This window comes from Moschus berezovskii, chromosome 27 (genome assembly GCF_049115385.1).
Source record: "Moschus berezovskii isolate FMDL1 chromosome 27, NW_MosBer_1.0, whole genome shotgun sequence".
Lineage (NCBI taxonomy): Eukaryota > Metazoa > Chordata > Mammalia > Artiodactyla > Moschidae > Moschus > Moschus berezovskii.
Genome location: NC_142486.1, coordinates 34442278 through 34470075, shown reverse-complemented (window position 1 = coordinate 34470075; position 27798 = coordinate 34442278). Strand labels below are relative to the sequence as shown.

At 43.5% G+C, this 27798-nt stretch overlaps 1 protein-coding gene across 1 annotated transcript; it reads left to right on the top strand.

Moving 5' to 3' along the window:
* The first annotated feature begins 629 nt into the window (after positions 1 to 629).
* On the top strand, positions 630 to 26894 carry HAPSTR1 (HUWE1 associated protein modifying stress responses). The gene is made up of 4 exons (XM_055409471.2): positions 630 to 1286; positions 1974 to 2054; positions 12418 to 12693; positions 24487 to 26894. The coding sequence occupies exons 1-4, from the start codon at positions 1061 to 1063 to the stop codon at positions 24729 to 24731; spliced, it is 828 nt and encodes a 275-aa protein (XP_055265446.1). The 5' UTR covers positions 630 to 1060; the 3' UTR covers positions 24732 to 26894.
* The last annotated feature ends 904 nt before the right edge of the window (positions 26895 to 27798 follow it).

The window sequence follows — 27798 nt, the reverse complement described above, 5'->3', positions numbered from 1 at the left end:
TTTCTGACGCTGAGGCTCAGCTTGTCTATCTAAGAAATGGGAGTTTGAAATAAACAGCTGGCAGAGCACTTTGCAAATCTGGCCTCGAGCAGGGCGTCTAATTGACGTTCATTTCCCTCCTCCGTCTGGAAGCCCAAGGGGCTGGAGTAGCGGGCCACCACCCCACCACACCCCTCCATCCCCGCGGCGCGATCACTAGACTAGATTTTGCGTCCCCTGGGGCCTGGAAGCGCCGGAAAAGCCCCCGCGGGGTGCGGTCGCGGTGCCGGGTCACGTGACTCCTATCTGCTGGCTCCTGGCTGCAGGCCTGTGCGCATGCGCACTTATCCCCCCCTTTTTCTTTTTTTGGTAGGCTCGGACGCAACCACTGTCAGCTCCTCCCCCTCCTTCATCCTTCCTGACATTCTCTCCCTTCCCCCCGCCCTTTGGTTACGTCAGGCGGACAGGCCGAATAGCCAATCACGGCGCTGCAATCATAGGCTGGCACGCGGAACCGGTCGGATCGGACCAATGGGGGCCCTTGGAGCGGGCGCGCCCCAAGGGGGCCGGGGAGTCGGGGGCCCAGTGGGCGGTGCTTCCCCAGTCGGCATGTGGGCGGGGGAGGGCGGAGACCAGCAGCCGCAGAGGCGTCGACGGCGGCGGCGACGACGACGTTCCTCAGTCTTCTGGGTGGGCTCGGCGGCGCAAGCCGGGCTGCGCGCAGGGCTAGGCGGCTTTCGGCGGCATCGGCCCTAGGGAGGCCGCGGCGCCATGGCGGGGCGGTAGACGAGCTCGGGCCGGCGAGGCAAGGGGGAGCGGCGTCGATCCGGTCCGCGGCGACCTTCGGCAGGGCGCGGGGGTGGGGAGCCCCGGGGCGGGGGTCGTCCGGGGCAGCGCGGGGCCGCGGGGCGGGGCTCGAAGGCCGTCGGGGTGCAGGAGGCCTGGGCCGCCGCGAGGAGCCGTCGCCGCCGCCGGTCGCTGGGCCCCGCCGCCGGGCCGCTCGACGACGACGCTCCCGCGGGGGCCCCGCCTGAGGAGGACGCCGCCGCGGCGGCGGCGAGGCCGCGGGAGGCCGCGGAGGATGGAGGAGCGGAAGGAGGAGGGCGAGGCCGAGATTCAGGAGCACGGGCCCGAGCACTGGTTCTCCAAGTGGGAGCGGCAGTGCCTGGCCGAGGCCGAGCAGGACGAGCAGCTGCCCCCGGAGTTGCAGGAGGAGGCGGCGGCCGCCGCGCAGCCCGAGCACAAGCAACAGAAGCTGTGGCACCTCTTCCAGAACTCGGCCACCGCCGTGGCCCAGCTCTACAAAGGTGAGGGCCGCCGCCGCCGCCATCTTGCGCCCCCGCCCCCGCGGGGCTGCCGGCCGCCGGCTCAGGGACAGCCCCAGGGTCGGGGGCTCCGGCCGTCGCGCCGCGGCCCCGCCGCCCGCTCCCCGCAAGATGGCGCCGCGGGAGGCGGGCCCTCGGGCGGGGCTCGGGGTGGGGGGCGGCCGGGGCCCGGGGCGGGGTTGGGGGGCGCCCGGCTTGGGGACCGCGCCTCCGGCGGGGCTCGGGGAAGGGGGTCCCCTGCCCGCTGCTGAGGCCGGGTCGCCGGCGCCTCCGCGCCCCCGGGGCCGGGCAGGGCGAGGGAGGAGCCCCCGGTCACAAAATGGCGAAGGGAGGAGGCCCCGGGGCCCTATTGTGCCGCAGCCGGCCTCGGGGCGGGGACTGCGAGGGGCCGCCTCCCTCCGCCGCGCCTCGGCCCCTGGCTGCGCCCCCTTGCCCTCCGCCCCGAGCTCCGGCGGCTTCCCCGGCCGCCCCGCCGCCGACCCCCCCTTCTCGTCGGGCCAACCACCCCGCGCGGGATCCCGAAACTTGAACAAAATGGCGAAACCTAATATGGCCGTTCCCGAGTGATTGACGCCCAAGTTTCATCGCTTGTTCTCTTTTTCTTTCTCTTTGTGTGTTTCTGTGTGTCTCTCTTTTTTTGCCCCCCCTCTTCTTTTCGTCGTTTTTCAGACCGGGTGTGTCAGCAGCCAGGACTTTCTCTGTGGGTTCCCTTCCAAAACGCAGCCACCGCCGTCACGAACCTCTACAAAGGTAAGGAGAACCTGCCTCCTTGCCGCTGGCTCGGGGGTGGCGGGAGGAGGGCAGCCTGCGTCCGGGTTTCAGTCGGGTGTTCTGAGTGCAAGGGCCGCCTCGATCTCGATTGCCGGAGTGTTTACTGCCCCGGAATCCAGCCACTTAAGTCTCAGTAGCTTGCAGCTGGAGGATTCCGCTGGTGTGATGTTCCCTCCGGATAACGGGGTTTCATGTGGGGTCGTTTGGCCCCCTCGCCCACGTTTGGTGGTGTCTGGTACTTTAGGGGGCTTCCCCGATGGTTCAGTGGTTAGATGCCGGAGACATAGGAGACTCGGCTTCAATCCCTGGGTCAGGAGGATCTGGAGAAGGAAATGGCAAGCCACTCCAGTATTCTTGCCTGGAAAATCCTCATGCATAGAAGACCCTGGCAGGAGCCATAGAGCCGCAGAGAGTCGGACACGATTGAGCACGCCTGCAAGGGGCACGCTAATGTCATCACTGACAGGAGGCTTGCTGTGCGTGAGACCGCCTACCAATCCCTACCCCAGGTCCCAGATGGCAGTAGTGCCCAAGTTGAGAGGCCCAGCACTCCGGCCGTCCAGTCGTGCTGTTTGGGCATCCGGGGAAGAAGAGTTTGTCTCAAGGACAGAGATGGGAGGGACACTTGTTTTTGGAAAAGGATCTCGTGGAAGGCAGTTTCCTGTAGGCCCTGCATTTAGGTGCATTGGAAACTAGCTAGTTGGAATAATCTCTGCTCACGTGAACATGCAGTTATTCCCTAGCAATTGCGTCAAATATTTGCTTTCAGAGCTACCTTCTATTTGATATCTCGTTGTAGGTAGGAAATCTGATCAGTTTGAGTTGGTTTCTGTTTTTTTGGTAGTGCCTTTATGCAGTTAAAACTGCCCCCCCATACGTGTCTGAATATTCTTGCCGATTTCACTCTCAGTAACAATGGGTTTAGATTTTGTGTGTTACTCGATTTTTGAAAATTTGGAAATTTGGGTTTGATCTTTGGCAAGGTTTTTGTGGAAAAAGGAATTTGAGTGCTAATCTTAGAAATGTAATTAAATACTTTTAAACGGCTAGAAACTGCTGATAATTGCAATAGAGCTTTGTGCATTTCAGAATTATCAAAATAGGTTGAAACGCTGTGGAGCAGACTTGATTCTCAGATTTTCATTTTGTGTAAGCATGAGCAAATTAAGATAGTACTCTTATTCAGGGGAAAACGTCCTTTATTTTGGATTTCCTGGGTTGATCTTGCAGTTTTTTGGGATGGTAATTTGAGAATGTAAGATTAAACTGGTGAATGGAATGTTAATTTCAGGGAATGAGGAACTAATAATCCAGGCTTACTGAGAAAAGGGAAATGATTAAATGGTGTCCCAGTGGTCAACTTTGATTTATGTAGCTGATTTGCTTACATTTTGACATTTAGCATCCATTACTATTTGAGAGTTTTGTATGTTCTCTGGAATTGCTCTAGGTTTCACCCAAACAGGAAATTTTGAAATAATACTTGGAGCTCATTTCTTGGAAAATTCCAGTTTCTGGGAAAATTCCGGTTTCTGGGAATATAATTTACATACAGTAAAGATCATTCTTTTAAGATGTGTAAGTTGAATTTGACAAACACTTTGTTAGTAAATAGATATATTTATTCCCTTACTTTGTCCCTGGCAAGTACTGATTTGATTGTTGTATGTATGGTTTTTGTGTTTCTTTAATTTAGCAAATAGAACCATATAGTGTGGAGCCTTCTGTGACTGGCTTCTTCCACTTTCCATAATGTTTCTGAGATGCTTCATTGAGTTTACATTGCTGGTATTAACAGTTCAGTGCTTTCCACCCCCCCTACCCCCCCACCCCCGTTCCTGACTAGTGTTCTGTTGTGTGGAGGTGTCACAGTGTATCCCCTCAGTTTTAGCAGTTATTTAGTTTAAGTCCTTTTTATGTGCTTGGTATGGCTCTTTGACTAGGCCATACACAGATATGAATGTTCTAGGATATTGGTGCTGTTGGTGTGCTAGTGGAATGTATCTCATTAGGACTATAGCTGGCAGTTTTCTTTAGTGTTAATTCTTCATATAAAAAAATGGACTCAGAAGCTGAACTCTGAAATAATCCCTAATTTACTTGATTTGAAAATGCTTCTTATAGTGTACTAGTTTTTCTTTGTTCAGAAAACTTGATGAAAGACGTTGAATTCCTTTGTAAACAGACTTGAAATTCTTGCATTACTGCAGATGATAGATTGTCAGTTGAGCCTTAGTTTTATTTTTTATCCTATTTCTGTAAAATGAAATACATCCCCTTTTACCATCCTCTTTTACCTGAGGAGTGGTTAATTGTGGTTTGTAGAAATTGGTTGTGTAGCAGCAGCATTCTTTGTTTAGCTGATTCAAGGAAAGTGTGGATGAGCTCTGCAGATCCTCACATTCTTCCTCGTTTTCAGGGTGTGGTCTTCAGAGAACAAGAATGCAGCTGTATTAATAATTGAGCACTTTAAATAGAATCAATAAAATTAGCAAGGTAGTGTCACAGTACATGCAGCTGTAGTAGTGGTAAATTTAGTCACAGTTCTGATTCAGTATCTGAATGTAATTTCCAGGAGGGGGGTGGGTGGGGAGATGGTTTTGAGGGATACCTGTAAATGGACAGTGCTCTTGAACTTTGTATGATTAAGCACTTATCTTACAAGCTAAAAATGGCTCATTTTGCTTCACTCAGCCTGGGGAGGGGTTGGCACTTTTACTAGCTTCTTGATAATAGCTACAGTGAGTGCTTAGGAAAGTCAGAATGAGGTAAAAGTCTAGCAGAGGGCCCCTTTTGATTGCCTGTGGCGTTTTGAAACATGGAACGTTCAGTTGGTTTGGTTACATGTGGCTGGAGACTTGGAGGAGAGTGAGTTGGGGTGTCCTCAGGTGTGGACAGAACTCAGCAAAATGGAGTGCATGCTTCCTCCCACTTGACATACTAAGTTGGGTCAGACATGGGTATCCTTGGAAGGATGAAAAGGGAAGAACATTCTGATGACTGGTGGTTGGTTTTACTTTGACTTGGTAAATTTAAAGCAAGTGCTGTTTGTTAAATATTCAGTGGGGTTGTGTCCCTGGCTTAGTACATTTTTTTTGATATCTACAACTAAAAGGGAGTGAAGTTACTAAGGTTTTTAACTTAGTCCAAGTTGATGCTTACCTGAGAACTGCTTGGTCAAGCCTGTTTGCCTCTTAAATCCACCTCCTGTGTCCTTGGCTGACTGGTTTCGATCTCTCTCCTGATTCATTCATTCGAAATGGCCTCTACTGTCAGTAGAGGCTGACGCTAGTGGCCATCTCCTCGAGGACAGAGCTGTCCTGTGGAGCCTCCTGGTCATTGGAGGTGGGCACTGGGCTGCGTTGGCTGTGCAGCTGCTGCCTGGGAGCCAGTGCTTGCCTGCACCGCTTCTCACCTTTCTCTGTTATTGCTCTCAGCTTTGTCATGTCTTTCCTGATTTTTATCTTATGTTAAGTTGTCCACATTTTAAAACTGTCTGAAACTTGAGTTGCATACTGATTTCTGCCATATATGTTGACTTTTTATGATATTGTTTATACTAAAGACGTTTGTGGTTTTCTCCTTGCACAGCTTTTGTTCTCAAGGTGTGAATCTAGCGGTACTTGCAGAAGGCCAGGAGCTTCATTATCATGGAGTCTTCTCCATGATGGTTCTAGTTCAGATTTTAGACTGTTATTTCTGCTTAGTTGTATGACCCTGGAGACAGATGCTACTGCTGCTTAGTCGCTTCAGTGGTGTTCAGCAGCTCTGTGCGACGGCATAGATGGCAGCCCACCAGGCTCCCCCATCCCTGGGATTCTCCAGGCAAGAACACTGGAGTGGGTTGCCATTTCCTTCTCCAATCTGGAGACAGGTAATGGAACAAAAACTATTTCACTATAACGTGCCTTCATTTTCTCAACTGTAAATAGGTTTAAGTACCCACAGCTTAGCAAACAGGCTCTTCGTATGGCAGATAGTGAGTCTTCAAGCGAGGACTGTGTTGGTGGTCACAGACTGTGTGTTGGTCCTGTTTTTCAGATGATATTTCTGGCTGTGGGCTGTGCTTGACATGAAGGGAAGAAATTTCCTTTTGTTGGACTAGCTTTTGTGGTGTGTCTTCCTGTTTCCCTGAAAAGGCTGAATGTGAATAGGATTGACAGGGGAGGAAACCGGTAGGATGCCCTTTAAGTCCTTGGTTTTGGGATGTCTTGATGCCAGAGCCTCTATAACATGTTGTTCTCACTTCATTATGACCCTCTCGGGTTTGTATGTGAACTAAAGTGAACAGAATGTATGAAAAATTTGTGAATGAGTTTAAATAACTGATCAGAGAAAGTATAATCTACCTGCAGGCAAATACTGATGTTTGAGCTTATGTTTTGACTTTGAAATTGGTTTGTAACTCCTGCTACAAAAAACCATGGAGTTTTGAGGCTGTTGGGGCTTCCCTGGTGGCTCAGATGGTAAAGAGTGCCTGCAATGCGGGAGACCTGGGTTCAATTCCTGGGTCAGGAGGATCCCCTGGAGAAGGGAATGGAAACCCACTCCAATATTCTGGCCTGGAAAATCCCGTTGATGGAGGAGCCTGCCAGACTATAGTCCATGGGATTGCAAAGATTCCGACAGGACTGAGTGACTTCACTTTTACTTTGAGAGTGTTCAAAACATCTTACTGTGGATTAAGATTGAACACCCAGAGTCTTGTTAAGCAGCAGCCTCGGTCGTTACCATTATTGTTTATCTGTGAAGTTTTACAGAAGACAAGTCAGTTTCTTATGTGTAACTTCTCTGTAAAAGAACGTTTTAGTCAGGCTGGACACCGATTGGCTGCTGTCTAGCTTGAAGCCTGAGGGTGGGATTGACTGAACCTAGTGGCTCAGGCCTCCCTCTTCTGCAGTGCTCTCTTCCCATGCGTGAGCCTGACCCTCTGGGCTTTGTCATTGGGCTAGTTTCAGTATGTTAGCCCCTGGAGAAGGAAACTAACCCACTCCAGTATTCTGGCCTAAAAAACCACACGGGAGAATAGCCACAGTTTTGGGGTTGTAAAGGTTTGAGATTAAAGCAAACGTTTCATCATTTGAGCAGATGTGGGGAAGCTTTCTCCAGAACTAGCCAGACAGACTTGGAATATCTTTAGGAGAGGGAGGACCCAGACTGGACGGCAGGTGGTGGGGTCACTCTCCTGAGTCCTGCCATTCTCGCTAGGTGAGGATTTAAGTCTGGATGTAAGTTATCTAGAAGTTGGTGTTTATTTTGGATACTATGTTATGGAATGTATAGAAATTCCTTAAAACAATTGAAAAACAGGTTTTTTTTTTTACATGACTCATAAATTACTTCTATGAAACATGTAATACGTATATATTTTCCTAGAGCAGAGTAGTTAGTGCAGATTTAATTCTAAGTTCAAATGTTTTGTAGTTGTTAGTATTCCTTGGAAATGTGTTTTGGTCTGTCTGTGATTTTTCTGGTTTGTAGGTCCCCTAGAGAAATGGAAGATGGCTTCTGTGTTGTTGAGGAAGAAATCTATTGTAGAAAGAACTTTCGCTGTCTAACTTTGGGCAAGGCTCTTTGATTCTCAATTCCAGTTCCTTATGTATGAAATTGGGATATCTGCTTTGGGTAACTCATACATGAAATCTGATTCTGTCTGTTTCATGTAACAAATTTTGCATTTGGTCTTCATCTCAGAAATCATGGATCCTTTGCCTGCTATCCCTTGCCAGTGGTGGAAAAATGAGACTAATAAAAGTTCTTTGAGTTCAATGTCAGCTACTTACATTGTTCTGTCGGTAAGTCGTGTCCGACTCTTGCCAGCCCCATGGATGGTAGCATGCCAGGCTTCTCTATCTTCCACTATCACTTTAGCTATTACTTCAGCTACTTAATATAAAAACTTTTTTTTCTTTTTTTTTTTAAACTTTTTTTTTCAATACGAAGCAGAGATGTCTGTTTTTTGTATGAATCAGTTTGCTTCTTGAATAAGGAATTGAATGTTGTGATTAAAAGTTAGATTGACATTTTGATGCCCTTGGGCTTTTCCTAACCTTCACGCTTATGGCTGTTTTCTGCAGTGGCTTTGGCATCAGTAAAATAGTGTTGGACTCAGACTGTTTCACAGCTTTCTGTGCTCTGCACTTCTAGAACTTGGTGGTCTAGTTGACAAAGTTCAGATGTATCCAAAGCAGTCTTTGGCCGAGAGCTTTCTGGAGGCCATCTTTGAGTGTTTATTATCCTGCTGCTGCTAAGTCACTTCAGTCGTGTCCAACTCTGTGTGACCCCATAGACGGAAGCCCACCAGGCTCCCCCGTCCCTGGGATTCTCCAGGCAAGAACACTGGAGTGGGTTGCCATTTCCTTCTCCAATGTGTGAAAGTGAAAAGTGAAAGTGAAGTCGCTCAGTCGTGTCCGACCCTTAGCGACCCCACAGACTACAGCCAACCAGGCTCCTCCATCCATGGGATTTTCTAGGCAATAGTACTGGTGTGGCTTGCCATTGCCTTCTCCGGTTTATTATCCTACTAGACCCTAAAGGAACCTGTGATTAAAAATCTACTCTAGTTATTCCTAAGATTCTCCAATAGGCATTTTATCTTTTCTGCTTAGTTCACAATGTGATAGGAGGCTTTCATTTTCAACCAAGTAACTCTTCAAAATTCTTCAACATTTGTTCAGTTGCTGAGTCGTGTCTGACTGTTCCATCCCATGGACTGCAGCAATCCAGGCTCGTCTCTCCCACTATTCTGAAGTTTGCGCAGATTCATGTCCATTGAGTCAGTGATGCCATCCAGCTATCTCATCTCTGCTGTCCTCTTCTCACCTTTTGCCTTCAATCTTTCCCAGCATCGGGGTCTTTTCCAGTGAGTTGGCTCTTCGCATTAGGTGACCAAAGTATTGGAGCCTCAACATCAGTCCTTCCAATGAATACTCAGGGTTGATTTCCTTTAGGATTGACTGGTTGGATCTCCTTGCAGTCCACGGGACTCTCAAGTGTCCTCTCTAGCACCACAGTTCGAATTCTTTAGCGCTCAGCCTTCTTTATGGTGTTAAAGAACTGTAATGTCAACATGATATTCATGGTTTAAGGAAATGACTGAGATTGGATTAATTTACGTGGCAGTGTTTGGCTTTGGCTTTCAGGATATGCTGTAATGGTATAAGACCAAATTTATGCCCAGACAGTGCAAAAACATGTACCTGAAGACATTAATGTTCAGTCTGCTCTTCTCTTCCTGTTGGAGAAGGCAATGGCAAGCCACTCCAGTACTCTTGCCTAGAAGATTGCATGGACAGAGGAGCCTGGTGGGCTGCAGTCCATGGGGTCGCTACTAGTTGGACACTGAGCGACTCACTTTCACTTTTCACTTTCACACATTGGGGAAGGAAATGGCAACCCACTCCAGTGTTCTTGCCTGGAGAATCCCAGGGACGGCGGAGCCTGGTCAGCTGCCGTCTGTGGGGTCTCACAGAGTTGGACACAACTGCAGCGACTTAGCAGCAGCAGCAGCTCTTCTCCTCCTGTACCTCTTAGTCTGTAAGTCTGTTTACAAAGTGCTTAGTGTGTTCTTGGTTGGTTCTGATGTTGAGACTTGTGCAGAACTTTTGAAGATGAAATGATTGGTCAGTATTTTAAGAGGTTCACAGCTTGTTACATAACTGCTTTTAAAACTATGAATATTGAGTTTTCCATTTGTGTTCAGCTCTGTGCTTAAAGCATCAGCCCTTTGCAGATCTGACTTTTGGGATTTCCTCACGTGTTCAATCAAAACAAATCACAGCTTGTTATTCCCAGGATTGTCAGGTTTTTGTTTTCTTTTTTTAAACCACCTCACGTGGTTCCCTCCTTTGGCTCTTGAGTTTTGTATCAAGTTCAGCCTTTCTTATTTGCTGTCTGTTTTGTCAGGTGTACGTTTACATGCCTGGTTCATCTTACTTTGTACTGTCTGTGCTTGCTTCAGACTTGTTTCTTGTACCCCTTTCATGCTTTCAACTTTTTCCCTCTGTACTTCCAGTTCTGGGCTTACCCCCATTTGGTACTCGAAAAATAAAATTTCTTGGGTCATTCTTTGTGGAAACAAACTTCTGTGGTTAAGAGCTTGATTACAACGATGCTCTTAGGTAGGGCAGGTTTGTAGAAACCTGGTTTCTTATAGATGCATCACACTGGACAGCTACCCTCATTTTTGTGGTCGCATAGGGTGGGGTTAGTTTACTCCATAACTTAATTTCTCTTAAAAGTGCTTCCAGCTCTTTCAGAATCACTTAGGGTTCACATGCAGCGTTACAAGGTCATCTTAGAGATTATCCACCCTTTATCTAAGGTTGGCTTCATCTGCGTCTTTAAGAGATGGGAAGGCACTTATCCTCTTAAATGCTATTCACTTTTTAAATGGGGTTCATGCTTTGTTTTGTTGATGATAAAATGAGAAATCAGAATGCATTGATTGACACTGTAACTTGGGCATACTAGTAGACACTGGAGAAATCATTCAGGAATAGCATTTATATCTGTAAAATTAGTGAGTTGTGATGGAATCTATTATTTTCTAGAGTACTCGCATGACCACCTTGTTTCGTTTTTCTTTTTAGCAACAGAACTGATCATCTGCTAAAGAGTAGGCCTTATTATAAAGCTCTTTTTGTGCTACCTGTTGCTTTTTTAATTTTTTAATATTATTTGGCTGTGCAGGGTCTTAATTGGGGCATGTGGGATTTATCTAGTTCTCCAATCAGGGATTGAACTCCAGGCTCCTTGAATTGGGAACCCAGAGGATTAACCCCCTGGACCACCAGGGAAGTCCCCATCTTTTTTAATAATGCAAATTCAAGCAGCTTGGGAGCCTCTGTGATGTTTGAATTGTTACCTTTCTGGGACACAGGTCTTTATTCACTGGTTTGCTTATCCTTTCAGCATCTACTTTAGATGTAGCAGATAGAATTAAAATCAAAGCTAGGAAAAGTAATAGAGGAATGATTCTGTGTGTTAAATGAGAATTCGTACTTGGGGAAAGGAACCACTTCTTTAATGTCGTTAAAGATAAATTAGTGGTCTTCTTGCTAATATAACAGCTCAAATAAAATAAATTGCAGTAACTTAAATTCCCTTACAGCCACTAAAGGGCAGGCATCATGTTTTTTTTTTTTTTGTCTAGGGACAGGCCTCATCTTACTAAAAATTTGGGTTTAGTGTGTACAGGGGGCAGTATCTATCTACAGGGAGGTGAGGAGACCAGTCTGCGAGGCTTGAGGACAGGGTCTTTGGGGAACGGTGAGAAGTCACAGAACTGTGGGGAACTGGAAGCAGAGTGGGAACATTCTCGGAAAGTGAGTGTGGCTTTTTGTTTCCACGGTGCTGTTTGGTTTGGTGACTCGTCAGTCAGTATTGGTTTTCCCTTAAATTTTTAAAATACTTGCTACGGCGTGTGTGTGTGTGTGTGTTCAGTCATGTTCGGCTCTTTGTGACCCCTGTCCTTTGTCACGTGGGATTTCCTCGGGCTCCATCCATGGGGTTTCCCAGGCAAGAATGCTAGAGCGGGTTACCATTCCCTCCTCCAGGGCATCTTCTGACTCAGGGATTGAACCCACGTCTTTTGCATCTCCTGCATTGGCAGGTAGATTCTTGACCACTGCGCCACCTGGAAGCCCTGCTCCTGCTTTTAGTGTTTCCAGTTCTTGATGCTGAACCTGTCAGTAGAGCACAGCCTGAGTGATTTGTGGCCGTGTTCAGTTATCTGTTGAAGGATGTGAACGCTCCTGTGTAGAATTGCTGAGAGTTCGTTTTTCTGAGGGACGACAGTATAGCTTACTTAGTAGTTAAGACCGTAGGCTCTGGACCACGAATCCCAGCTCTTGAATTCTGTGGTCGTCGCCCCGTGCCTGTCTCCTCAGTTGCCGTGAGGAGACAGTAGTACACGGCATTCGTGTACCTTTTTTCTCAGGTGAAGCTGGGCAAAGTACCAATAAACGGTTAGTGATTTACCCGTTGTTAGCATTGTTAAATAAGCTAGGTTGCTTAGTTTAAGTAAGCTTTTTAAGGAAACAGTAAAATGGTAATAATTTGGCTAATAATTAGTCCCTCTTTTTATCTGATTTTTTTTTTTAAAGAACAAGATAGAAGTTCCAGGATTGTGTGATGTGTTTACTGAATTTAGGCCTTTGTGATCAGGTGTCATGTATAACATTTAAACATGAATGAAGTTCAGTGGAATAGATTACTGATAGACTTAAAGAGCCCCCTACTTAATGACACTCATCTTGGTGAATTTGTAAAATGGTTTTCTGTAGGAGGGAAGGTGCCTTGGCTCTACTGATGATCATGTATCTTCTTTTTTTTCTAACAGAAAGCGTGGATACTCATCAGCGAAGTTTTGATATTGGAATTCAGATTGGCTATCAGCGACGCAATAAGGATGTGTTGGCTTGGGTTAAAAAGCGCAGAAGAACTATTCGTAGAGAAGATTTGATCAGCTTCCTGTGTGGAAAGGTTCCTCCACCACGAAATTCTAGAGCTCCCCCAAGACTGACTGTAGTGTCCCCTAACCGAGCTACTTCAACGGAAACTAGCTCATCTGTAGAGACTGATTTGCAACCCTTCCGGGAAGCCATAGCTCTGCATGGTAAAGCCGTTTAAACATATTTCTTTGGAAAAATGGTTAAGAGTGTGTCTGTGGACCCAATTTCACATTTAGATTTAGATCCAGATATACTGTTTGTTTTTTGTCTATAATAGTAACTACTTGCTCTAGAAATGTTTAAATAGAATGTAAGCTAAGAACTTACATGGGCAGTTTTTGAATGTTAGCCAGCCTATCCTAAAACTGTTCTTGGAAGTTAGTTTGAGCTGATTGGTGTTATAACAACTGCATATTTTGCAACATTAATTAGAATTTATTGTTTTACGCTTCTGTTGTACATACTCTCTTACTCTTTGAGGAGGTTCTTGTGTAGAATTCTGTCGCATTTATAATTGCCTGGAGAGCCTAGTCAATGACAGGCAAGTAAGGCAGGTAACTGTCAGGGGAGTTCTCTTGGGAACTCCCTTTATTAGCTTAGGTTTATTGAGTGTGCCTGCAGAGGGTGAGTGTTGATGGGCCCGAGAAGGAGAGGACAGATGTGAGAATAGTAAGGTTGACTTTCCTTACCTCTGTTGTCCGGAGGGCCTTGCTTGATAGTCAGGACTGTCAGAGGCCAAGTCCATCTCCATCTCCCCAGGCCAGACCTGCTGTCAGATTGCCTTCTTGGCTGAAGGGTTTAAGTCCTACTGGAGAATCCTGGGGAATGTAGTCTGTAAGTCTGTTGTTGCTTGTTCTCTAATACAGGCTTCCAGATAGAAGTGGGAGAGGTATTCTATAGGTCATTCAATACTGCTATAAAAATACAACCGCAGAATAACAAGACTTGGTGTTGAAGCCAAGATGAAAACATGGATTGTGCAAGTGATTACGCAGATAGCAGTCATTAGTGAGTTAGGTCATGAGCCTTGTTAAAAGTTAAACATTTCTGGGCCACAGTGGAGGTCATCTAAAATAAAGTAACCTGGTAATAAGAAGTGGGAAATAGACAAAGAGCTTCTGTATCATCGAAGCTTTAATGCTTAAAGGGATTCTTTTTCTCTTTGGCAAGCATTGCTTCTTTATACCTAAAACCCCATTCAGAACATGGACTTTGGAAAAGTGTTGTTATTTTTCCCTGTCCTGATTGTGAGTTTAGGATCAGTTAAAAACACAAAAACATTTTATTGCAAGAAAGTCCTTGATGTATGGATGCAGTACTTAAAACTGCTTGCTGTTCCTAACATCGTGAAATTTTTGAAACTCAGGCAAAATAGAGATTGATCTGTTCTATTGAATTAAGAATTTCACATCTTTTACCGTTAAGTTTGGAAAAAGTTACTAGACATGTACAGTTTGTCAGAGTAATTGTAGTGCATGTTAGTATTTGATGCAGTTGTGTTTCCTTAAGCATTTTGATTTTCTTTGTCATCCAGTGGATTTATGATTCATTCCATATCCTCTTTTAAGAGTCTTTTTTTTCATGTATTATACTCTTATGGAAAACAGTTTTGAGAAACATGAATGCCACTCTTGTGATATAAACCCTTTCCTGCAGTTGTACACATTGTAAACAGGAAAAGCTGGGAGCCCACCCCCCTACATTCTCCAACTCCCATTACGTTTTCTTAAATTGAGTTTGTTAAACTTTGTGATTTATTATTTTACTGAACTTTGGGAGTTTTAGTGATGGTGTAATTTTAGGAAGGTACTATTTATAATTTGATTTGCGTTTAAATTGTGAGGGTTTTGAAAAGTTTAATTTTAAAGCTATCTAAAAATATGACCTTCCACTTTGATAGACTTAGAAGTAGTGCCAATACAGAATATATTGGATTCCTAGGGTTCATGCACTGAATTCACATAGTTAAAACATGAAGTTGCAGTGCAGTAATAGAGCAACTTGTAAAGAGTATACAGAAACAAGTTATGGAGTTTTGTGCTCTTTTGGTTTTAAAGGACATCCATGATTTGAGAAAGATAGTCTGAATTGAGTATTTTGAGTAATTTAAATGATTTCTAATAATAGGGCATTATTAACTCAATGGTAAATTGGATTAATGGCTAACTTTGTAACCTGGTGTCCTCATGATCGATTTATTGAATAGTTTATAAATTGAAGTCAAAACTATTCAGATATTTTGAAATATATTTGGAAATATCCTAATTAGGGTGCATGCTTGTCAGAATTTGGTTTTGCATATAATTTTCATTGCCAGATCTACGAAATGTGAGGTCAGTTCTTGGGGTTCTTTGGAGGGAGAGGCTACATTTATGAAATTTTGGGGTCCCAGGGGGAAGTAGGAAAAGAATTGAGTCTGACTTTTAAGTTTCTGATCAAAGCAAACATTCGTGTAGGAGGTCATGTTTGTTTATTCTTATCCACAGACGACCTCATGTCCTCACAAGAGAGGACAGTTATTCTTTTATTTTTTTTAATCAGCTTCTAAATTTTCATTCCCACCAATGCTCCCATATATGCTTAAAATATGTTCTTTATTTGAAGAGAAATGGCCAAGACATAATTGTAGAGTATTTCATGTTAGACAGTGAGGGTCTAGTGATAAGGTCCTTTGATAAACACCCCTCATGACCTTAGACTTAAATATGCAATTGCAATTAAAAGTATTGGGTTGACCATAGGTTCTTTAAATGAAACTTTTGGTCAACCCAATACATCAGTTAATAGTTATCAAACAATTTTAATCAAAACTGTCAGCTAAAGGTTACTGAAGTTTAAGGAATATAATCTAGTGCTTTATTTTGGCACTTGTTTGCAGCATATGTTGTTCATTTTCTGTGTACATGATATGTCCTCATCTGGATGCTAAACTCATGGAAATCAGAGAAACGCATACGCATTTGCTATGTTGATTTCTCCTTTTCTTAATCATCCTTGTCTTAAAAGAATATTATCTAAAATTTACTGGGAACTGGATTCAAAGCTGGCACCTTGTTTTTATATAAACAGATTGCAGATAGACCAAAGATCATCTGGACCATTTTGTGGTTCCCTACCTGTCTTCTGATTAGCTCTCTCTTAGCCATCCTTTCTCTTCTAGAAGTTTTCCTTTTCTCGTCTTCTCATTAGGCTACTTTGATCTCCGACCTTTCAGAGACTTAGGGGAATAGGTTACATTCCCCTGGATTTAGCTGTTAGCTACCTCCTACAGTCCCTTTAAGGGATTTTTAGTCTTAATTTCTAAAATTTGTCCTTAGAATTTAGATCCTCTCTCCAGACTGATTAAATATGTTTTCCCTGTTGTGCCCTGGCCTACATCTCCACCAGGTATCCCCAGCTACAGCAAAAACATGTTATTTCCCTCATTTCTGCACTCAGCAGTTGTGTATGTGGCAGACACTGTGTAGTCTCTAGGGAATATACGATTGAATAGGGTGCTTCCTTTTCTGTTGAGGCCAGTGCACACTTGGATAATTCATTTTAATGTCATATGTAAGGTGTTCTGGGGTCAGAAAACAATGTTCCACAGTGTGGCGTAGCGATAAGTTCAGAGAAAGCTTTTCTGGAGGAGGGGAGCCCTGGGCTCTTGGAATCATCTCCTGCCTGTTCTTGCTTCCCAGTCCTGAGTTGACCCATTCTCCAGTCCATCTTTCCTGGGACCACTGGAGTCATCTCTGATCTTGTTGCTTCACTGAAAAATAATGTTCGTTTCCCTGTGGTCTGTAGGATGAAGTTAGAACTCAGCATGACATTGTAAGGCCCTTGTCAGTTGACCTGACCTTGGGTCAGGTTTCTTAGCCGTATTGTGTCATCATCTGAATACCTTCATGGTTTTTTCTAAGCTTTCTCTTCTGCCTGTTGATTGCTTCAGACTGGTGGAACGGCTCCTCCGGGATGAAGCTTGCCTTCAGTCACCCTGTTCTCTGGTCTTCCCTGAGCGGGGCATCTGTTCTCCTTGTCCATAGACTGGGAGTGTGGTGGGGCAGGGCTGTGTCTCAGAGCTGCTGGCTGTGACAGAACCTGGGCTAGATGTGTTCTGAGCCTAACACAGGGTTCAGAGAACTTTTACAGAGAGTTGAGGCTCACAGGTATCCTGGGTGACTGCAGTGTTAGGGTGAGGAGAATGGAGAACAGAGCAGGTGTATCTTAGGACTGTTGCACAGTCAGCTCTTCACCCTGAACAGCTGAGACTTGGAGCGGGGCCTGAGGGTGATGAGGTTTAGAGCAGTCCTTTCAATGTTAGGTCATGTCAGCGTCCTGCTGGGGGAAGTGAGTGCTGTCCACATTTACCCAGGGTTATTGCCATCTTATTGATGAAGAAAGGCTTATTTGACTAAAATAGACCAGGTTAGTAAATGTTTGAATAAATATTCCAGATCTGTCTGGCTCCCAAATTCAGTTACCTCTATTTGTACACTTAGGGTTCCTCATACCTCCCCCTTCCCTACCCCGCCCGGCAGGTCTCTAAGCTTATTTTTCTTCCCTAAAGACATTAGAATATACATGAGTTTGGTTATTACTTCCTGGGGGTTTTCCCTATAAGTGAATCTGGGTACATAGGCTTGAAGATGAACGGCTTGTGACCTCTATTTCTGGTTCGTTTTAGCAGAAAGAGTGAATTAGGCTTTGTACCTAGGCTGCATTCCCAGTATGACCTTGGGCAGGGTGGCCAACCTCTCCAGGGAAGTCACCTCTGAAAAGGTGATGTGTTTTGTTTGTAAGGCGATACATAGAGTGAGAAGCCAAACACAGCACCTAGCCTTTACACAGGTAAAGTGTTCTTTGCCTTGAGAGGAGAGGACTTCCGGTTAGTTCCAAGTCCTGGGAGCGCCCTGATGGCGATACTCCAAAAATAGGCCTGGAGCTGAGGTGGCCTTTGAGGGTACTTTGCCTCTCCTTTTAGTAAGGGTGGCCTTTTAAATGTGCAGTTAGTCAAAAGGAAGGGATAATTTAAAACTTAGTGTTAACTACCTATTTATATTATTACTTACTAAGATTTTGAGTTTGTTTCATGTTGGTATAAACTGGGGAGGTTGGTGGTGGAAAGATTCTGAGCTGACTTAACTTGCCCAAGCTAATGCTGTGTCTAGAAGGCCTTAGATTGAAGTATAGTCTCCTCAGAGGAGTTCTGTTTGTCATCATGGGGATTCGATGAAAAAGGTCCAGAGGTAGAATGGGGCCCACCCAGGTATGGAAGAGATCTGGATGGGAGAGGATGCTGCAAGTCAGACCTCACTCATTTGCTGACTCTATTAAAAACCTTGCTCTCGCTCAGATCATCTCAGAGGTGGTCTTTGTACGTTTCTAGCCCTGGTTCAGACTGTTCCATAGAAATCTGAGACACTTGGGTTTAGTTCCAAAAATCATTTTGATGACATTCTTAACTGCAGTACAGGGAGCTAATCCCATTGGGCCTGGATTTGACTCTGTGTAAAGTTATTCAGTTCACACAGGGTGTGGTGTTGCAGAGTGGGTAACTGGTGGGGGAACCATTGCGGTCACTGGCATTTGGCTTTAAGATGCCTCCTTGCTCAAGTTCAGGTTCCTTCCATGTTGTTTAAACAACATCAGTTTAAAAGACAGTGGGCTACTACGTTTGTAAGTACTGAAAGGGTCTTAGGCAAGTGCAGGCAATCTGGCCTTTGATATGATACTGGAGAATCCCCCCCTTGCCAAAGGGAAAGGTGTTTTTTTATTTGATGTTTTTTTTTGTGTGTGTTTTGTTTTGAGATAATGTGTTGTGCGTTTAAGAAGAAAACATAGTATTTAGTGAGGGTTGAAGTCAAGCAGTTTTAGTCTGGAAACCTTTGTGTGCGTGTGCATGTGTCTGTGTGTGTGTTTGATGGCTGGCTGTGGTGTTATGCAATTAAAATCCTTTTGTGAAAGGTGTGGTCATTTAAAAATGTATATTGTTATTCTGTAGTCTTTCCTATTGCCCAGCATTTACTGAGCACAGTAAACAGTCAGGCATTCTGATTTTCAGAGGCTAATGATAGGAGCAGATGATACAAAGATGAATCACATAATCTCTCAAGGAGTTTTTAGCCTAATAGAATTGTATTATTAGTCAGTTTGAGGCATGTAATCCCAGGCAATCAGATTGAGGCCCAGTTCAGTCACTTTAGGAGTTAATAGGCTCCATATTTGGCTTCTCTCTTATGTCTAACAAAGTCTTTCCTGGCCTATGTGGTGATCCTTAGTCTCTTAAATCATTAAGGTGCTTGACAAGATTCTTGGATCTGGAGATACTGAGTGTAGGGCCTTAGAAGAAAAAGGCATTCATTTGAAATCGTATTCAGGGATATAAGTTAGGTAGATATCTTTACCTAGAAAAAAATGTAAGGCAGATTCCTAATTTGTCATAAAATGGTTCCCTGCTTCCTCTGGTGTTTTGGAAAGCTGTGATTTTAGGTAGTATGGACCAGTAGGATTTTCTTTCTCCTCTGAGCACAGGTTCTGTTGCTTTTGTTATTTTTATCACAGCATTTGGCCTGTGTCTTCCTGGTAACCTTGAGATTGTACATTTAAGAAGAAATTTGAGTATTGATGCTTGGTTCATGTCTCTCCTTTTCTATCACTTTTTATTTCTTCCATTGATAAAGTTAAATCACACAAATACTTAAGTTCTTTTAAGCTGATGGTACAGTGTGAAAGAAGCTTCTCGGCAGTTTTCAGCTGCAGAGAATAGATCAGAGCTGGCCTGTGGGGGGCTTTATATGCAGTCTTTCAGAGTCCCTTTTCCACCTCTTGCCCACACTCCCAGCACAATGTGTGGCACACAGTAGATTATTCTTATAAACGCTTGTTGAATGCTACATTCAGAACTGTCGATATTTACATCACAGTAAAACTTATTTGCAAAACTTATTTGGGAATTAAGATGTAAGAGATTAATGCACCAAAAGCAAATCTCATCTCTTAATTACTTTAAATTGATTATTTAAAATAATCTTCTTTAATTGAAACTCTTCTGAAGGCTGGAATTTTTAAATTATAACCTTTGTTCAGACCAGCCTCTAAGAAGAAAAGGCATTAAATTTTTGATGAAAAGTTGGCATTTTCTGTTTATTAAGATTTAGATATTAGCTACTGAAGTTTCTTGGAGATAGGACTTAACTAAAGCTGCCAGCATTAATGATACAAAACTTAAGAATTTGCAGTAAAATTTTCTTGGACACTTTTTTCATTGAGGTGAAAAAGGAGTCCATGTAGCCAGGCCTTCAAGCCAGTTTACTCATCTAGTACTTCCTTAATAATCCATTGGTAGTTGTGAAACAGTTTTAACATTTAATTTTTTTCACTAGTTTTCTGATTTAATAATACTGATTTCTTGGAAGATTTGAAAATTTCCAAAAAGTGAAAAATTCAGTATCTTGCTGTCCCACTTTACAGAGATAACTGCAGTTAAATGTTTGGTGCATTTTCTTCCAGTCTTTTTTTTTTTTTTTTCAATGTATAAATATTAAACTTTCATAGCTGAGATCATACTGCATATATGGTACTGTATCTTGCTTTTTTCATTTTAACGTCGTGAGCATTTTTCCCATGGCATTAAAACTGTCTGAAAAATTGAAAGCATTTTGGGCTGTCAGCATAACTGAAAATGTTTTCTTGGTGTGACACATGTATCTTTGTAATTGGTTTGATTTAGTGTGCTTTACTTCAATAAAAGTTCAGAATTACAATTCACAGATTGGGGTGGGGAGTGGTATCTACTTCAAATTACCTAAGTCTTCCTAGTAGAATACACTTTTCCATGCTTGAACTTCTCCCCTCCCCCGCACTTAAAGCACGACATTTACACACATTGCTTACCTGAAACCTCAGAATACAACTTTGTGCAAAGGGAGTTTTTCCATTTGAATAGTGCAAGTCATTTCAAATGCAAGAATGCCAGCTTCTTAGGGCTCCCAGTCAGGATGTTAATCAGTTGGTCCATGTCGTGGGGATTTCACATCCCCCTTCTGCCCATGATGAAAGAGCTGGTGGCGCGCAGACCTGCCCGAGGGTCCTGGAGCTGTGCTGAGTGGATCCGCGGTAAACAGTGAATGGTCGGCCTTGTCTCCTCCAGGGCGAGGCGCGCAGGTGCTGCAGGATGCTGGGCGGCCAGCAGAAAGGGTAGAGGCCGCCTCGAGGCCACTTCCAGGGCTGTGGGTTGGAGAAAGGGAAGCTGGCTGGGTTCTGCGTTTGCTCTTTGTGCCTCTGTGTGACCTAACTATGTGCTGGTAAATTGGAATTACATGTAATTAATTCTGAAAACAGGATTTTCTTATGACCCTGAGCATGATCTTGGTATGAAAATTATAGTTATGTGCTTTTAACAATTTGCCATGTAACCTAAGATTCCTATAACCTGGACTGTAACTTTTGTTTTCGCTCCCGTGGGAGCTTTCAGAATATGATTAAATCCTAATTGTTTTTTTTTTTTTTTTTACCCCCACTCCTGCACTAATCATTTAAAAGGAATGCAGACACTTTTTAAAACAATTAAGTTTATCTTGTATTAAGCAATGGAGACTTTTCTGTCTAATCATACTGCTTGTTCTACTGCTTTTTGTCAATTGATATTCCCATAGCCCTTTTGAAAAAGTGTGTTTTGGTAGAAATTAAGTCGTATGCCCTTGGGCCATACAACTTAGTTTTTAGTTCTGAAGCATGTTTAGATTCTCTGTACTTGTATAGGCCTGTGATTGTTTATGTGGCTTAGCTAAGGTTTCCTAAAGCATCTCCTAGTAGCTGTCATTGGTTTATAAAATAAAATTTGGGTTGTTTAAAATACATATATTTTTGGTTGTTAATCTTAATTTTTTTGTTTGACCCTTGTGATGAAAAGTCTTCTTTTGGGGAAGATTAGCTAAGTTAAACCTTGAAAAGAAGTTTCACTGCTGAGAGTAGAAAATAAAATAGGTAATGTTGCACATTGTGACTTCAGCTTTAGCTGTCAAAGTAAGCCCAGGGTCATACACCCAACAGAAAAAAGATTGTGGTTTTCTGGAAGTTACTGGGGGAATTTTCAAAAGGACCGAATTGATGTTTTAAAATCTCTCTTCTTTTTTCATGGAGGATAGCAGTTGAAGCATTTGTTTGAGGTGACTCCTCACTTCTGATGGAGCATTTTATGAGCCTTGAATGTTAAACATACAGCCACGTGGCTCCTACATTAACAGGAAAGTCATTGGAGTGGAGTTTGTTCTTTTTGGGGTCTCAAATGCTCAGGGGATCCCGAGTTTAATTACTGAAATAGCCCAGTTTATTGCCGAGGGCCTATGTTTTGCAGCTTAATTACCTTAGAACCTCCTGCGTTATGAAACAGGTATGAAAAGCTTGTCTCAGGTATGTGGACACTTTTCAGTAATACGTTACAGGATGCGAGATTAGGAGAAAAGAAGGCACAGCTGCCCCCCTCAAGGGGTTAAGTCTTGATGGAGAACTTAAAAACAGAAAGACAAAAGACCAAACCCAGCAAGTTGGAAATAATTGAGTGTTATTTTCATGACAAAGACATATAAGAGAGCCACGTGGGTGTGTTTCCTGACATTGGAGAGGTGAATAAACATCAACAGCTTTGGATTTCAGAGTGAGGGGTAAGGTCTTGAAGCATTCTGTTATGTGCCAGACACTGTGTTACGTTCACGAGATAACAGATGAAAAGACAGTGTCTATGGGAAGAGATGAGCAGTGGTGCTGTGCTGTGTGACATCAGCCCAGGGTGTTCCTTTCCTGTTATACTTTATTTTAATAAAGTTGTGTGAGCTAGGGAAGAAGCAGTGTGGGTTTTTTCCCCGAAGGTTTGAGAGGGCCAACAGGCAGTTAGAAATACGGTTGGGCCCTTGAGCTTAGGAGAAAGGTCTGTTCCTGTGGCACTGATGTGGAAAATGACCGTGTAGGTAAGCTTCAGGGGCTAAGGCTCTTCCCTGGCTGACGTCAGCCAGACGGACGGAAGAGGCGGCCACTGAGGAGGGAGTGGGCAGGCTGAGAACAGGCAAGAGGGGAGTTTCAGAGGAGGTAGGAGAAGCGGGCAAGTTGCCCAGGGTGGGAGGCAGAGGTGAGAGGGACCTGGTTTCACACAGTGGGGAGCAGACATCGCAAGGCAGGTGCAGACCAGGCCGCTGTTAGGAACCACAGATGAGTTGATGCTGGGAGTGAAGGATTGAGTGTTAGGATGGGATTGAAGAGAGCAGAAGCAAGAGGAGCCAGAGACAGACTATGAGGTAGGCTGGGACCCTAAGTTTCTGAGGCTACTTCGGTCCTCAAAGAATTGAGACTTGAAGAGGTGGCTAGAGTTAGGAATTTAGATTCTGCTTGCGTCTTGGGTCCCGGCTCTTGCTTGCTAGCTGTGTGACCTCGAGTGGCTTACTTATTAACCTTTTAACCTTGGTTTTTCATCTGCAAAAGGGAAAGGATACAGATCTCATAGGGTTATTCCAAGGATGAAACGAAAAAGTGCTCAATACAGTGCTTGACCCAGGAAGTACGCCAGTATTAGTGCATTTATTTATTTTTAATGGGCACTGGCCTTGGAAAGGCTTAGAGCCGATGAGAGATGAGGTCAGATTTCCCCTGGCCACCAGCAGAAGGGCAAGAGGGTGCTGCTTCTGCCCAGAGGCCAGTGAGAGGACTGGCTGGTTCCTGCAGAAGGGGGTTAAGAGCAGTTTAGAAGGGAGGTATGGGCTGCAAAGAGTACCTGGGAGTTGGTTGGGGCCTACCGAAGATTGGCGGATGTTCACGGGCTATTTGTAGAGCGAGAACGGTGTCAAAGGGAATTTAAACGTTTTGGTATGGTAAGTGGAAAAAGGATCCTCTGCTCCCTAATGATCAGATTTAAAGTACATTTACAAAGTAAATTAGAGTGGGTCCCTAGGAAATCAACCTCTAAGATAGGAGTCCTGTTCTTTGTGAATGTTGATTATACTAAATCATATCCGTTCAGTCAAGCAAGGAAGAAATGCATTTTGAGACTCAAGATAGCCCAAGGGGAAGTTCATAAGAAGGGAAATCCAGTGAAATCAGGTTATTTAATTCAGTGCTGTGGCGTCTCTTCTGGCCCCTCTCACAGGTGTATCCCGAGCATTTAGAAGCAGAACATACATTTGCCTCCTTTAACTGTTCAGGGGTCTAAGGAATGAGTGTCCAACCACACGTGCTGGAATGCTCTGGATTTAGTAACTCTTAACCTTGAGGGCAAGGCAGCAGGAATTTTTATACCACCATTGCTCTCCCCCGTTCTCTGAAGGATTAGAGATGATGTTGAGTTAGACTGTCCCGAGTACAATCCAGACCTTGGGGTGAGCATGTAGGTTGATTTGTCCAGGGCAGAATCACTTTGTATCTGATGTCCAAGGATCATTCTTAATAGTTAGGGACCGCTTTTAAGGCTCAATAGTGTATCGTTTTAGATGCTAAATTATAAAGTCACTTTATAGAGATGTCAGAGTTGAGTCCGCTCAGGCCTGGAAATGACTGCAGGCTGCCATGTGCGCGCGCACAGCACAGGGATCTGCTGGCACGGAGAGAGGGCAAGGAAAACGTTCTGTTTACAGCCAGCACCTCCTTCCTCAGCTCTTAAGTTACAGATGGCGCTTAGCTCGTAGAGTAGGTGGCAGGATTTCCTGATGGATTTGTCCACCTAGCAGGGTGCCTGCCATATATCATAAGCTTCCAATAATTGGTAGTTACCTGGATTGTCAATATTGGTTAGTATTACCAATGAACATCTCCTGTGTCAGAGCCAGACGATTCGTTCCTCCAGGAAGAAAAACGCTCCCCCGGTGAACCCCTTTGCGAGGAAAATAGGCAGACCTCCTTTGACGTGCTGACGACGTTGAAAGTAAAAGTGGGTTGCTTTCAAGAGGGTGGAATAATCGAGCAACTCTTAAAACCTTTTTTCTTCTTCCTAGGTCTTAGTGGTGCAATGGCTAGTATAAGCGTGCGTTCGAGTACCCCAGGCTCTCCTACACATGTAAGCAGTGGATCGAATGCTAGTCGAAGGAGAAATGGACTCCATGATGTCGATTTGAACACTTTCATATCAGAAGAAATGGCACTCCACTTGGACAATGGTGGAACTAGAAAGCGTACCTCAGCCCAGTGTGGCGATGTCATTACAGACTCACCAACCCATAAACGCAACAGAATGATCTAAACTGCAGACATTTTCCACACCCACCATGCTGCTTGAAAGCCACTTGATCCTCAACATATTACTATTATTGCAAAGGAAACATATGAGGCCATCTTCCATTGTTCACTGTTTAAGACAAGTGAATCCTATAGTGGTTGCCATAAAAAGAAAGTTCTAGGTATTTATAGTAGATGCCTCTTGTAACTATGGCTTTCTTAAAACTATAATCCTAGCAGAGGACATCAGATACCGTGTAGTAGGATCCTCATAGGCAAACATATCCGTTTCAAGGCTAAAAGTGACCTTAACTGTATTTATTCTCAAAGGGAAAGGAAATATCAGATGTTTATTTGGTTATAGAATGGTTTTTTGGGGTGGGGGGAGGGTCCATTTCCTGCTGTGTTGAGTATTTTGCTTCAACAGTATTGCCAGGTTCCTAAAGTTGTCTAAAACACATGATTTGGCTTCCTCGTCAAGTCTCCAGGCTTCCATTTTTGCAGCAGCACTGTACCACGCACCTGGTTTCTCTTTAGAACAGCGTGCAACTCTGAATTATTATTGAACTGTGCCCTATTTTTCAGTTTTTGAAGCAGTCTATACTTCTGGTGATTGTGTGATGTGAAGAGGTGCTATCTATGATGGTCATGCAGTTAATGCTGAATACTGAATCAATACACAGAACTTTACCGGATTCACTTTGTGTGTGTTAGTGCTCTAAAAGTAGCAATATTATTAAATTGCCCCCCTCCCCCAATTAATCCTATAGGCTTAAAATAATTCATTTTTAAGACAAGTACTACTTCCCAAGCAGGGTACTATCCTTATGGTAAATGTAAACGTGTTGACTGCATTCGTGGTGACCTGAAGTAGAGAGGTCACAAACTCTTGAGAACGGGCTTCCTTTTTGGTTCAGTATTAGGAAGAGGGAGATGGGTGGTGGGGGAGGCTCAGCATTGTAGTCTTTAATATTCTGTTTTACGTATTTCCTGAATGTTCTGCTTTGTGCAGTTTGCATTGGAATGGGTGAAAGAGAAAGGTCTTTTGTCTGCTAATAATGTGATCCCAATTTAAATAGCAAAACCCAACTCTCCAAATCCCTCTCCTGCAAAGTGCAGTTTGGAATCTCATTCTGGGAAAAGATGGAATCGCATGGAAGTCCTCTAGATGTTAGGTTAGACCTAAATAAAAGTTCTCAGTAGATTCCTCTTTTGAGTAAATATAAGACCTCTTGTAGCTACAATGTTTTAGAGCATGTTTCATCTTCATTTTTAATATCTTGAACTGAGTGGTAGTCTTTCTTTAGATGAAGAACTGATGTCAGCCTGCCAGGTACTGTAATTTATTCTACCATATTATTATATATATATATATATATCAAGTAGGACAGTGAAAATGTTTCCTTGCAAACTTATAGTTCAGTATCAGTTACTTCCTGTTTTTTATCCTTTAAAGACTATTGCAAATCAGTGTAAGGGTTTTTCCAGTAATTACTCACAGCACTTTGTTAACGTTTGCAATTTTCTCCGGCCATTTAATAATCTTTGAAGAAATTTTGCTAAGTTCACCATAATATTCATTGACGGGTGGGATGTGAATGGAAATGTGTGAACTGGAGTTCTGTATTCACTATAGATACAACCCTTATTTAAAGAAAGTCAATTCCATGCTAAACCCAGGAATGAAAGTGAGGCATTTGAATTTTTGCAAAAGTGGATTTTTTTTTTAATATGATGGGAAGAATTATAACAGTTTATCATTATACCAGAAATGGGCAAGCTTATGTATTCTCAATACTTTACACTTCCCTTTGGAATATACCAAGAAATGCATTTGGAGTTACCTTTGTTTTTCTTTATAAATTTAGATTCTGGAATTGGGTTTGACGGTGTGAAGCATTGCTCACAAGAGGTCAGAACTCCTTCCGAAAGGTTTTTGAGGCTGAGGAACACATATTTAATCTCCCGTTTATGCCTTGGTTGTAGTTCCTCTCCAAGTTAGTAACAGAAATTTTTTTTGGTGGTTTTTGTTTTAGTTGGTGCTCTGAATCTCAGTACCCTTTACTCTGGATTGTCAAATTTTGGTAAAACGTGCCATTTTCTTTGGTAAGAGAAAGCAGGTCTTCACGTCTGCCAGAACACAATTTATATATTGGCTCCATTAAACTTTTGAAAAACTTTAACATTTGTTACTTTTTTCCATTGCATTCAATTCTAAATGCGCTTTGTCACCCGATCGGTTAACTCCTTCCAAATCTTCATCCCATTGCCGAAGACCCAGGAGGTTGAAAGGGAGGTAATTTCTCTTAGGAAAATTTAGTTCTGAATGCTAGATTTTTTGCAGCCTTTCTTTGTGCCATTTCAGATGCAAAACAAATCATGGAAGATTGCATATTTGTGTGATAACTTTTTTAATAACGTTGAATTTTTTTCTTTTTATTTTCTTCAGTCTCTTTGAGAACATTTTAGGCAGAATTTTAAAACTTAACAGTTTATGTTGGGGGAACAGAACTTCTTTACATCTTAAGCTAGATTCTCGGATTCTTTTAGACATCACAGCTCATGAGTTCTGTTCCTGTCACATTAACTTGGCATGAGTGGGTTGAGTTATCCTTCTGCAGTGTTCCGAGCATGGCTGAAGCATTAAAAACTTATATATAATGTTTAGTATTTTATAGAGCAAAGTTAATGGAAAGCATTTGGCTGAACCTAAAGACCTGCAGTCAAATTCTTCAATGTGGTTTACCCAACTGGAGTAGTGGTACACACCTTAAATCATTCAATGAATAAATAATTAAAAAAAAAAAACAAAAAACCACGGGGCTTGTCTGCAGTTTTGTTTTTGGTCATCACATCTGAGTAACTGACAAATGGAAGTTCAGACTTACAAAATAAGTAGCTGAAATATTTTTCCTAGGGGCTCTCGGCACTCATTAAACTTGGGTCACTTTGGCTTTGGGCCTTAAAAGATTGCCATGCAACATTGAAAGCTGGGCTAAGTTCCCAATCTTGTTGAATATTAAGGAGGTCACCAAGACCCAGACAAGAGGACGAGCCAGCCTCGATGCGGTGAAGGTGCAAGGCACCATTAC

What these genes read in the sequence shown, in the direction of transcription:
- HAPSTR1 (XM_055409471.2), top strand. Translation starts at nt 1,061, where the DNA reads ATGGAGGAGCGGAAGGAGGAGGGCGAGGCCGAGATTCAGGAGCACGGG. An exon ending in CGTGGCCCAGCTCTACAAAG is followed by an intron (nt 1,287 to 1,973) that starts GTGAGGGCCGCC and finishes GTCGTTTTTCAG; the next exon opens with ACCGGGTGTGTCAGCAGCCA. An exon ending in CGTCACGAACCTCTACAAAG is followed by an intron (nt 2,055 to 12,417) that starts GTAAGGAGAACC and finishes TTTTTCTAACAG; the next exon opens with AAAGCGTGGATACTCATCAG.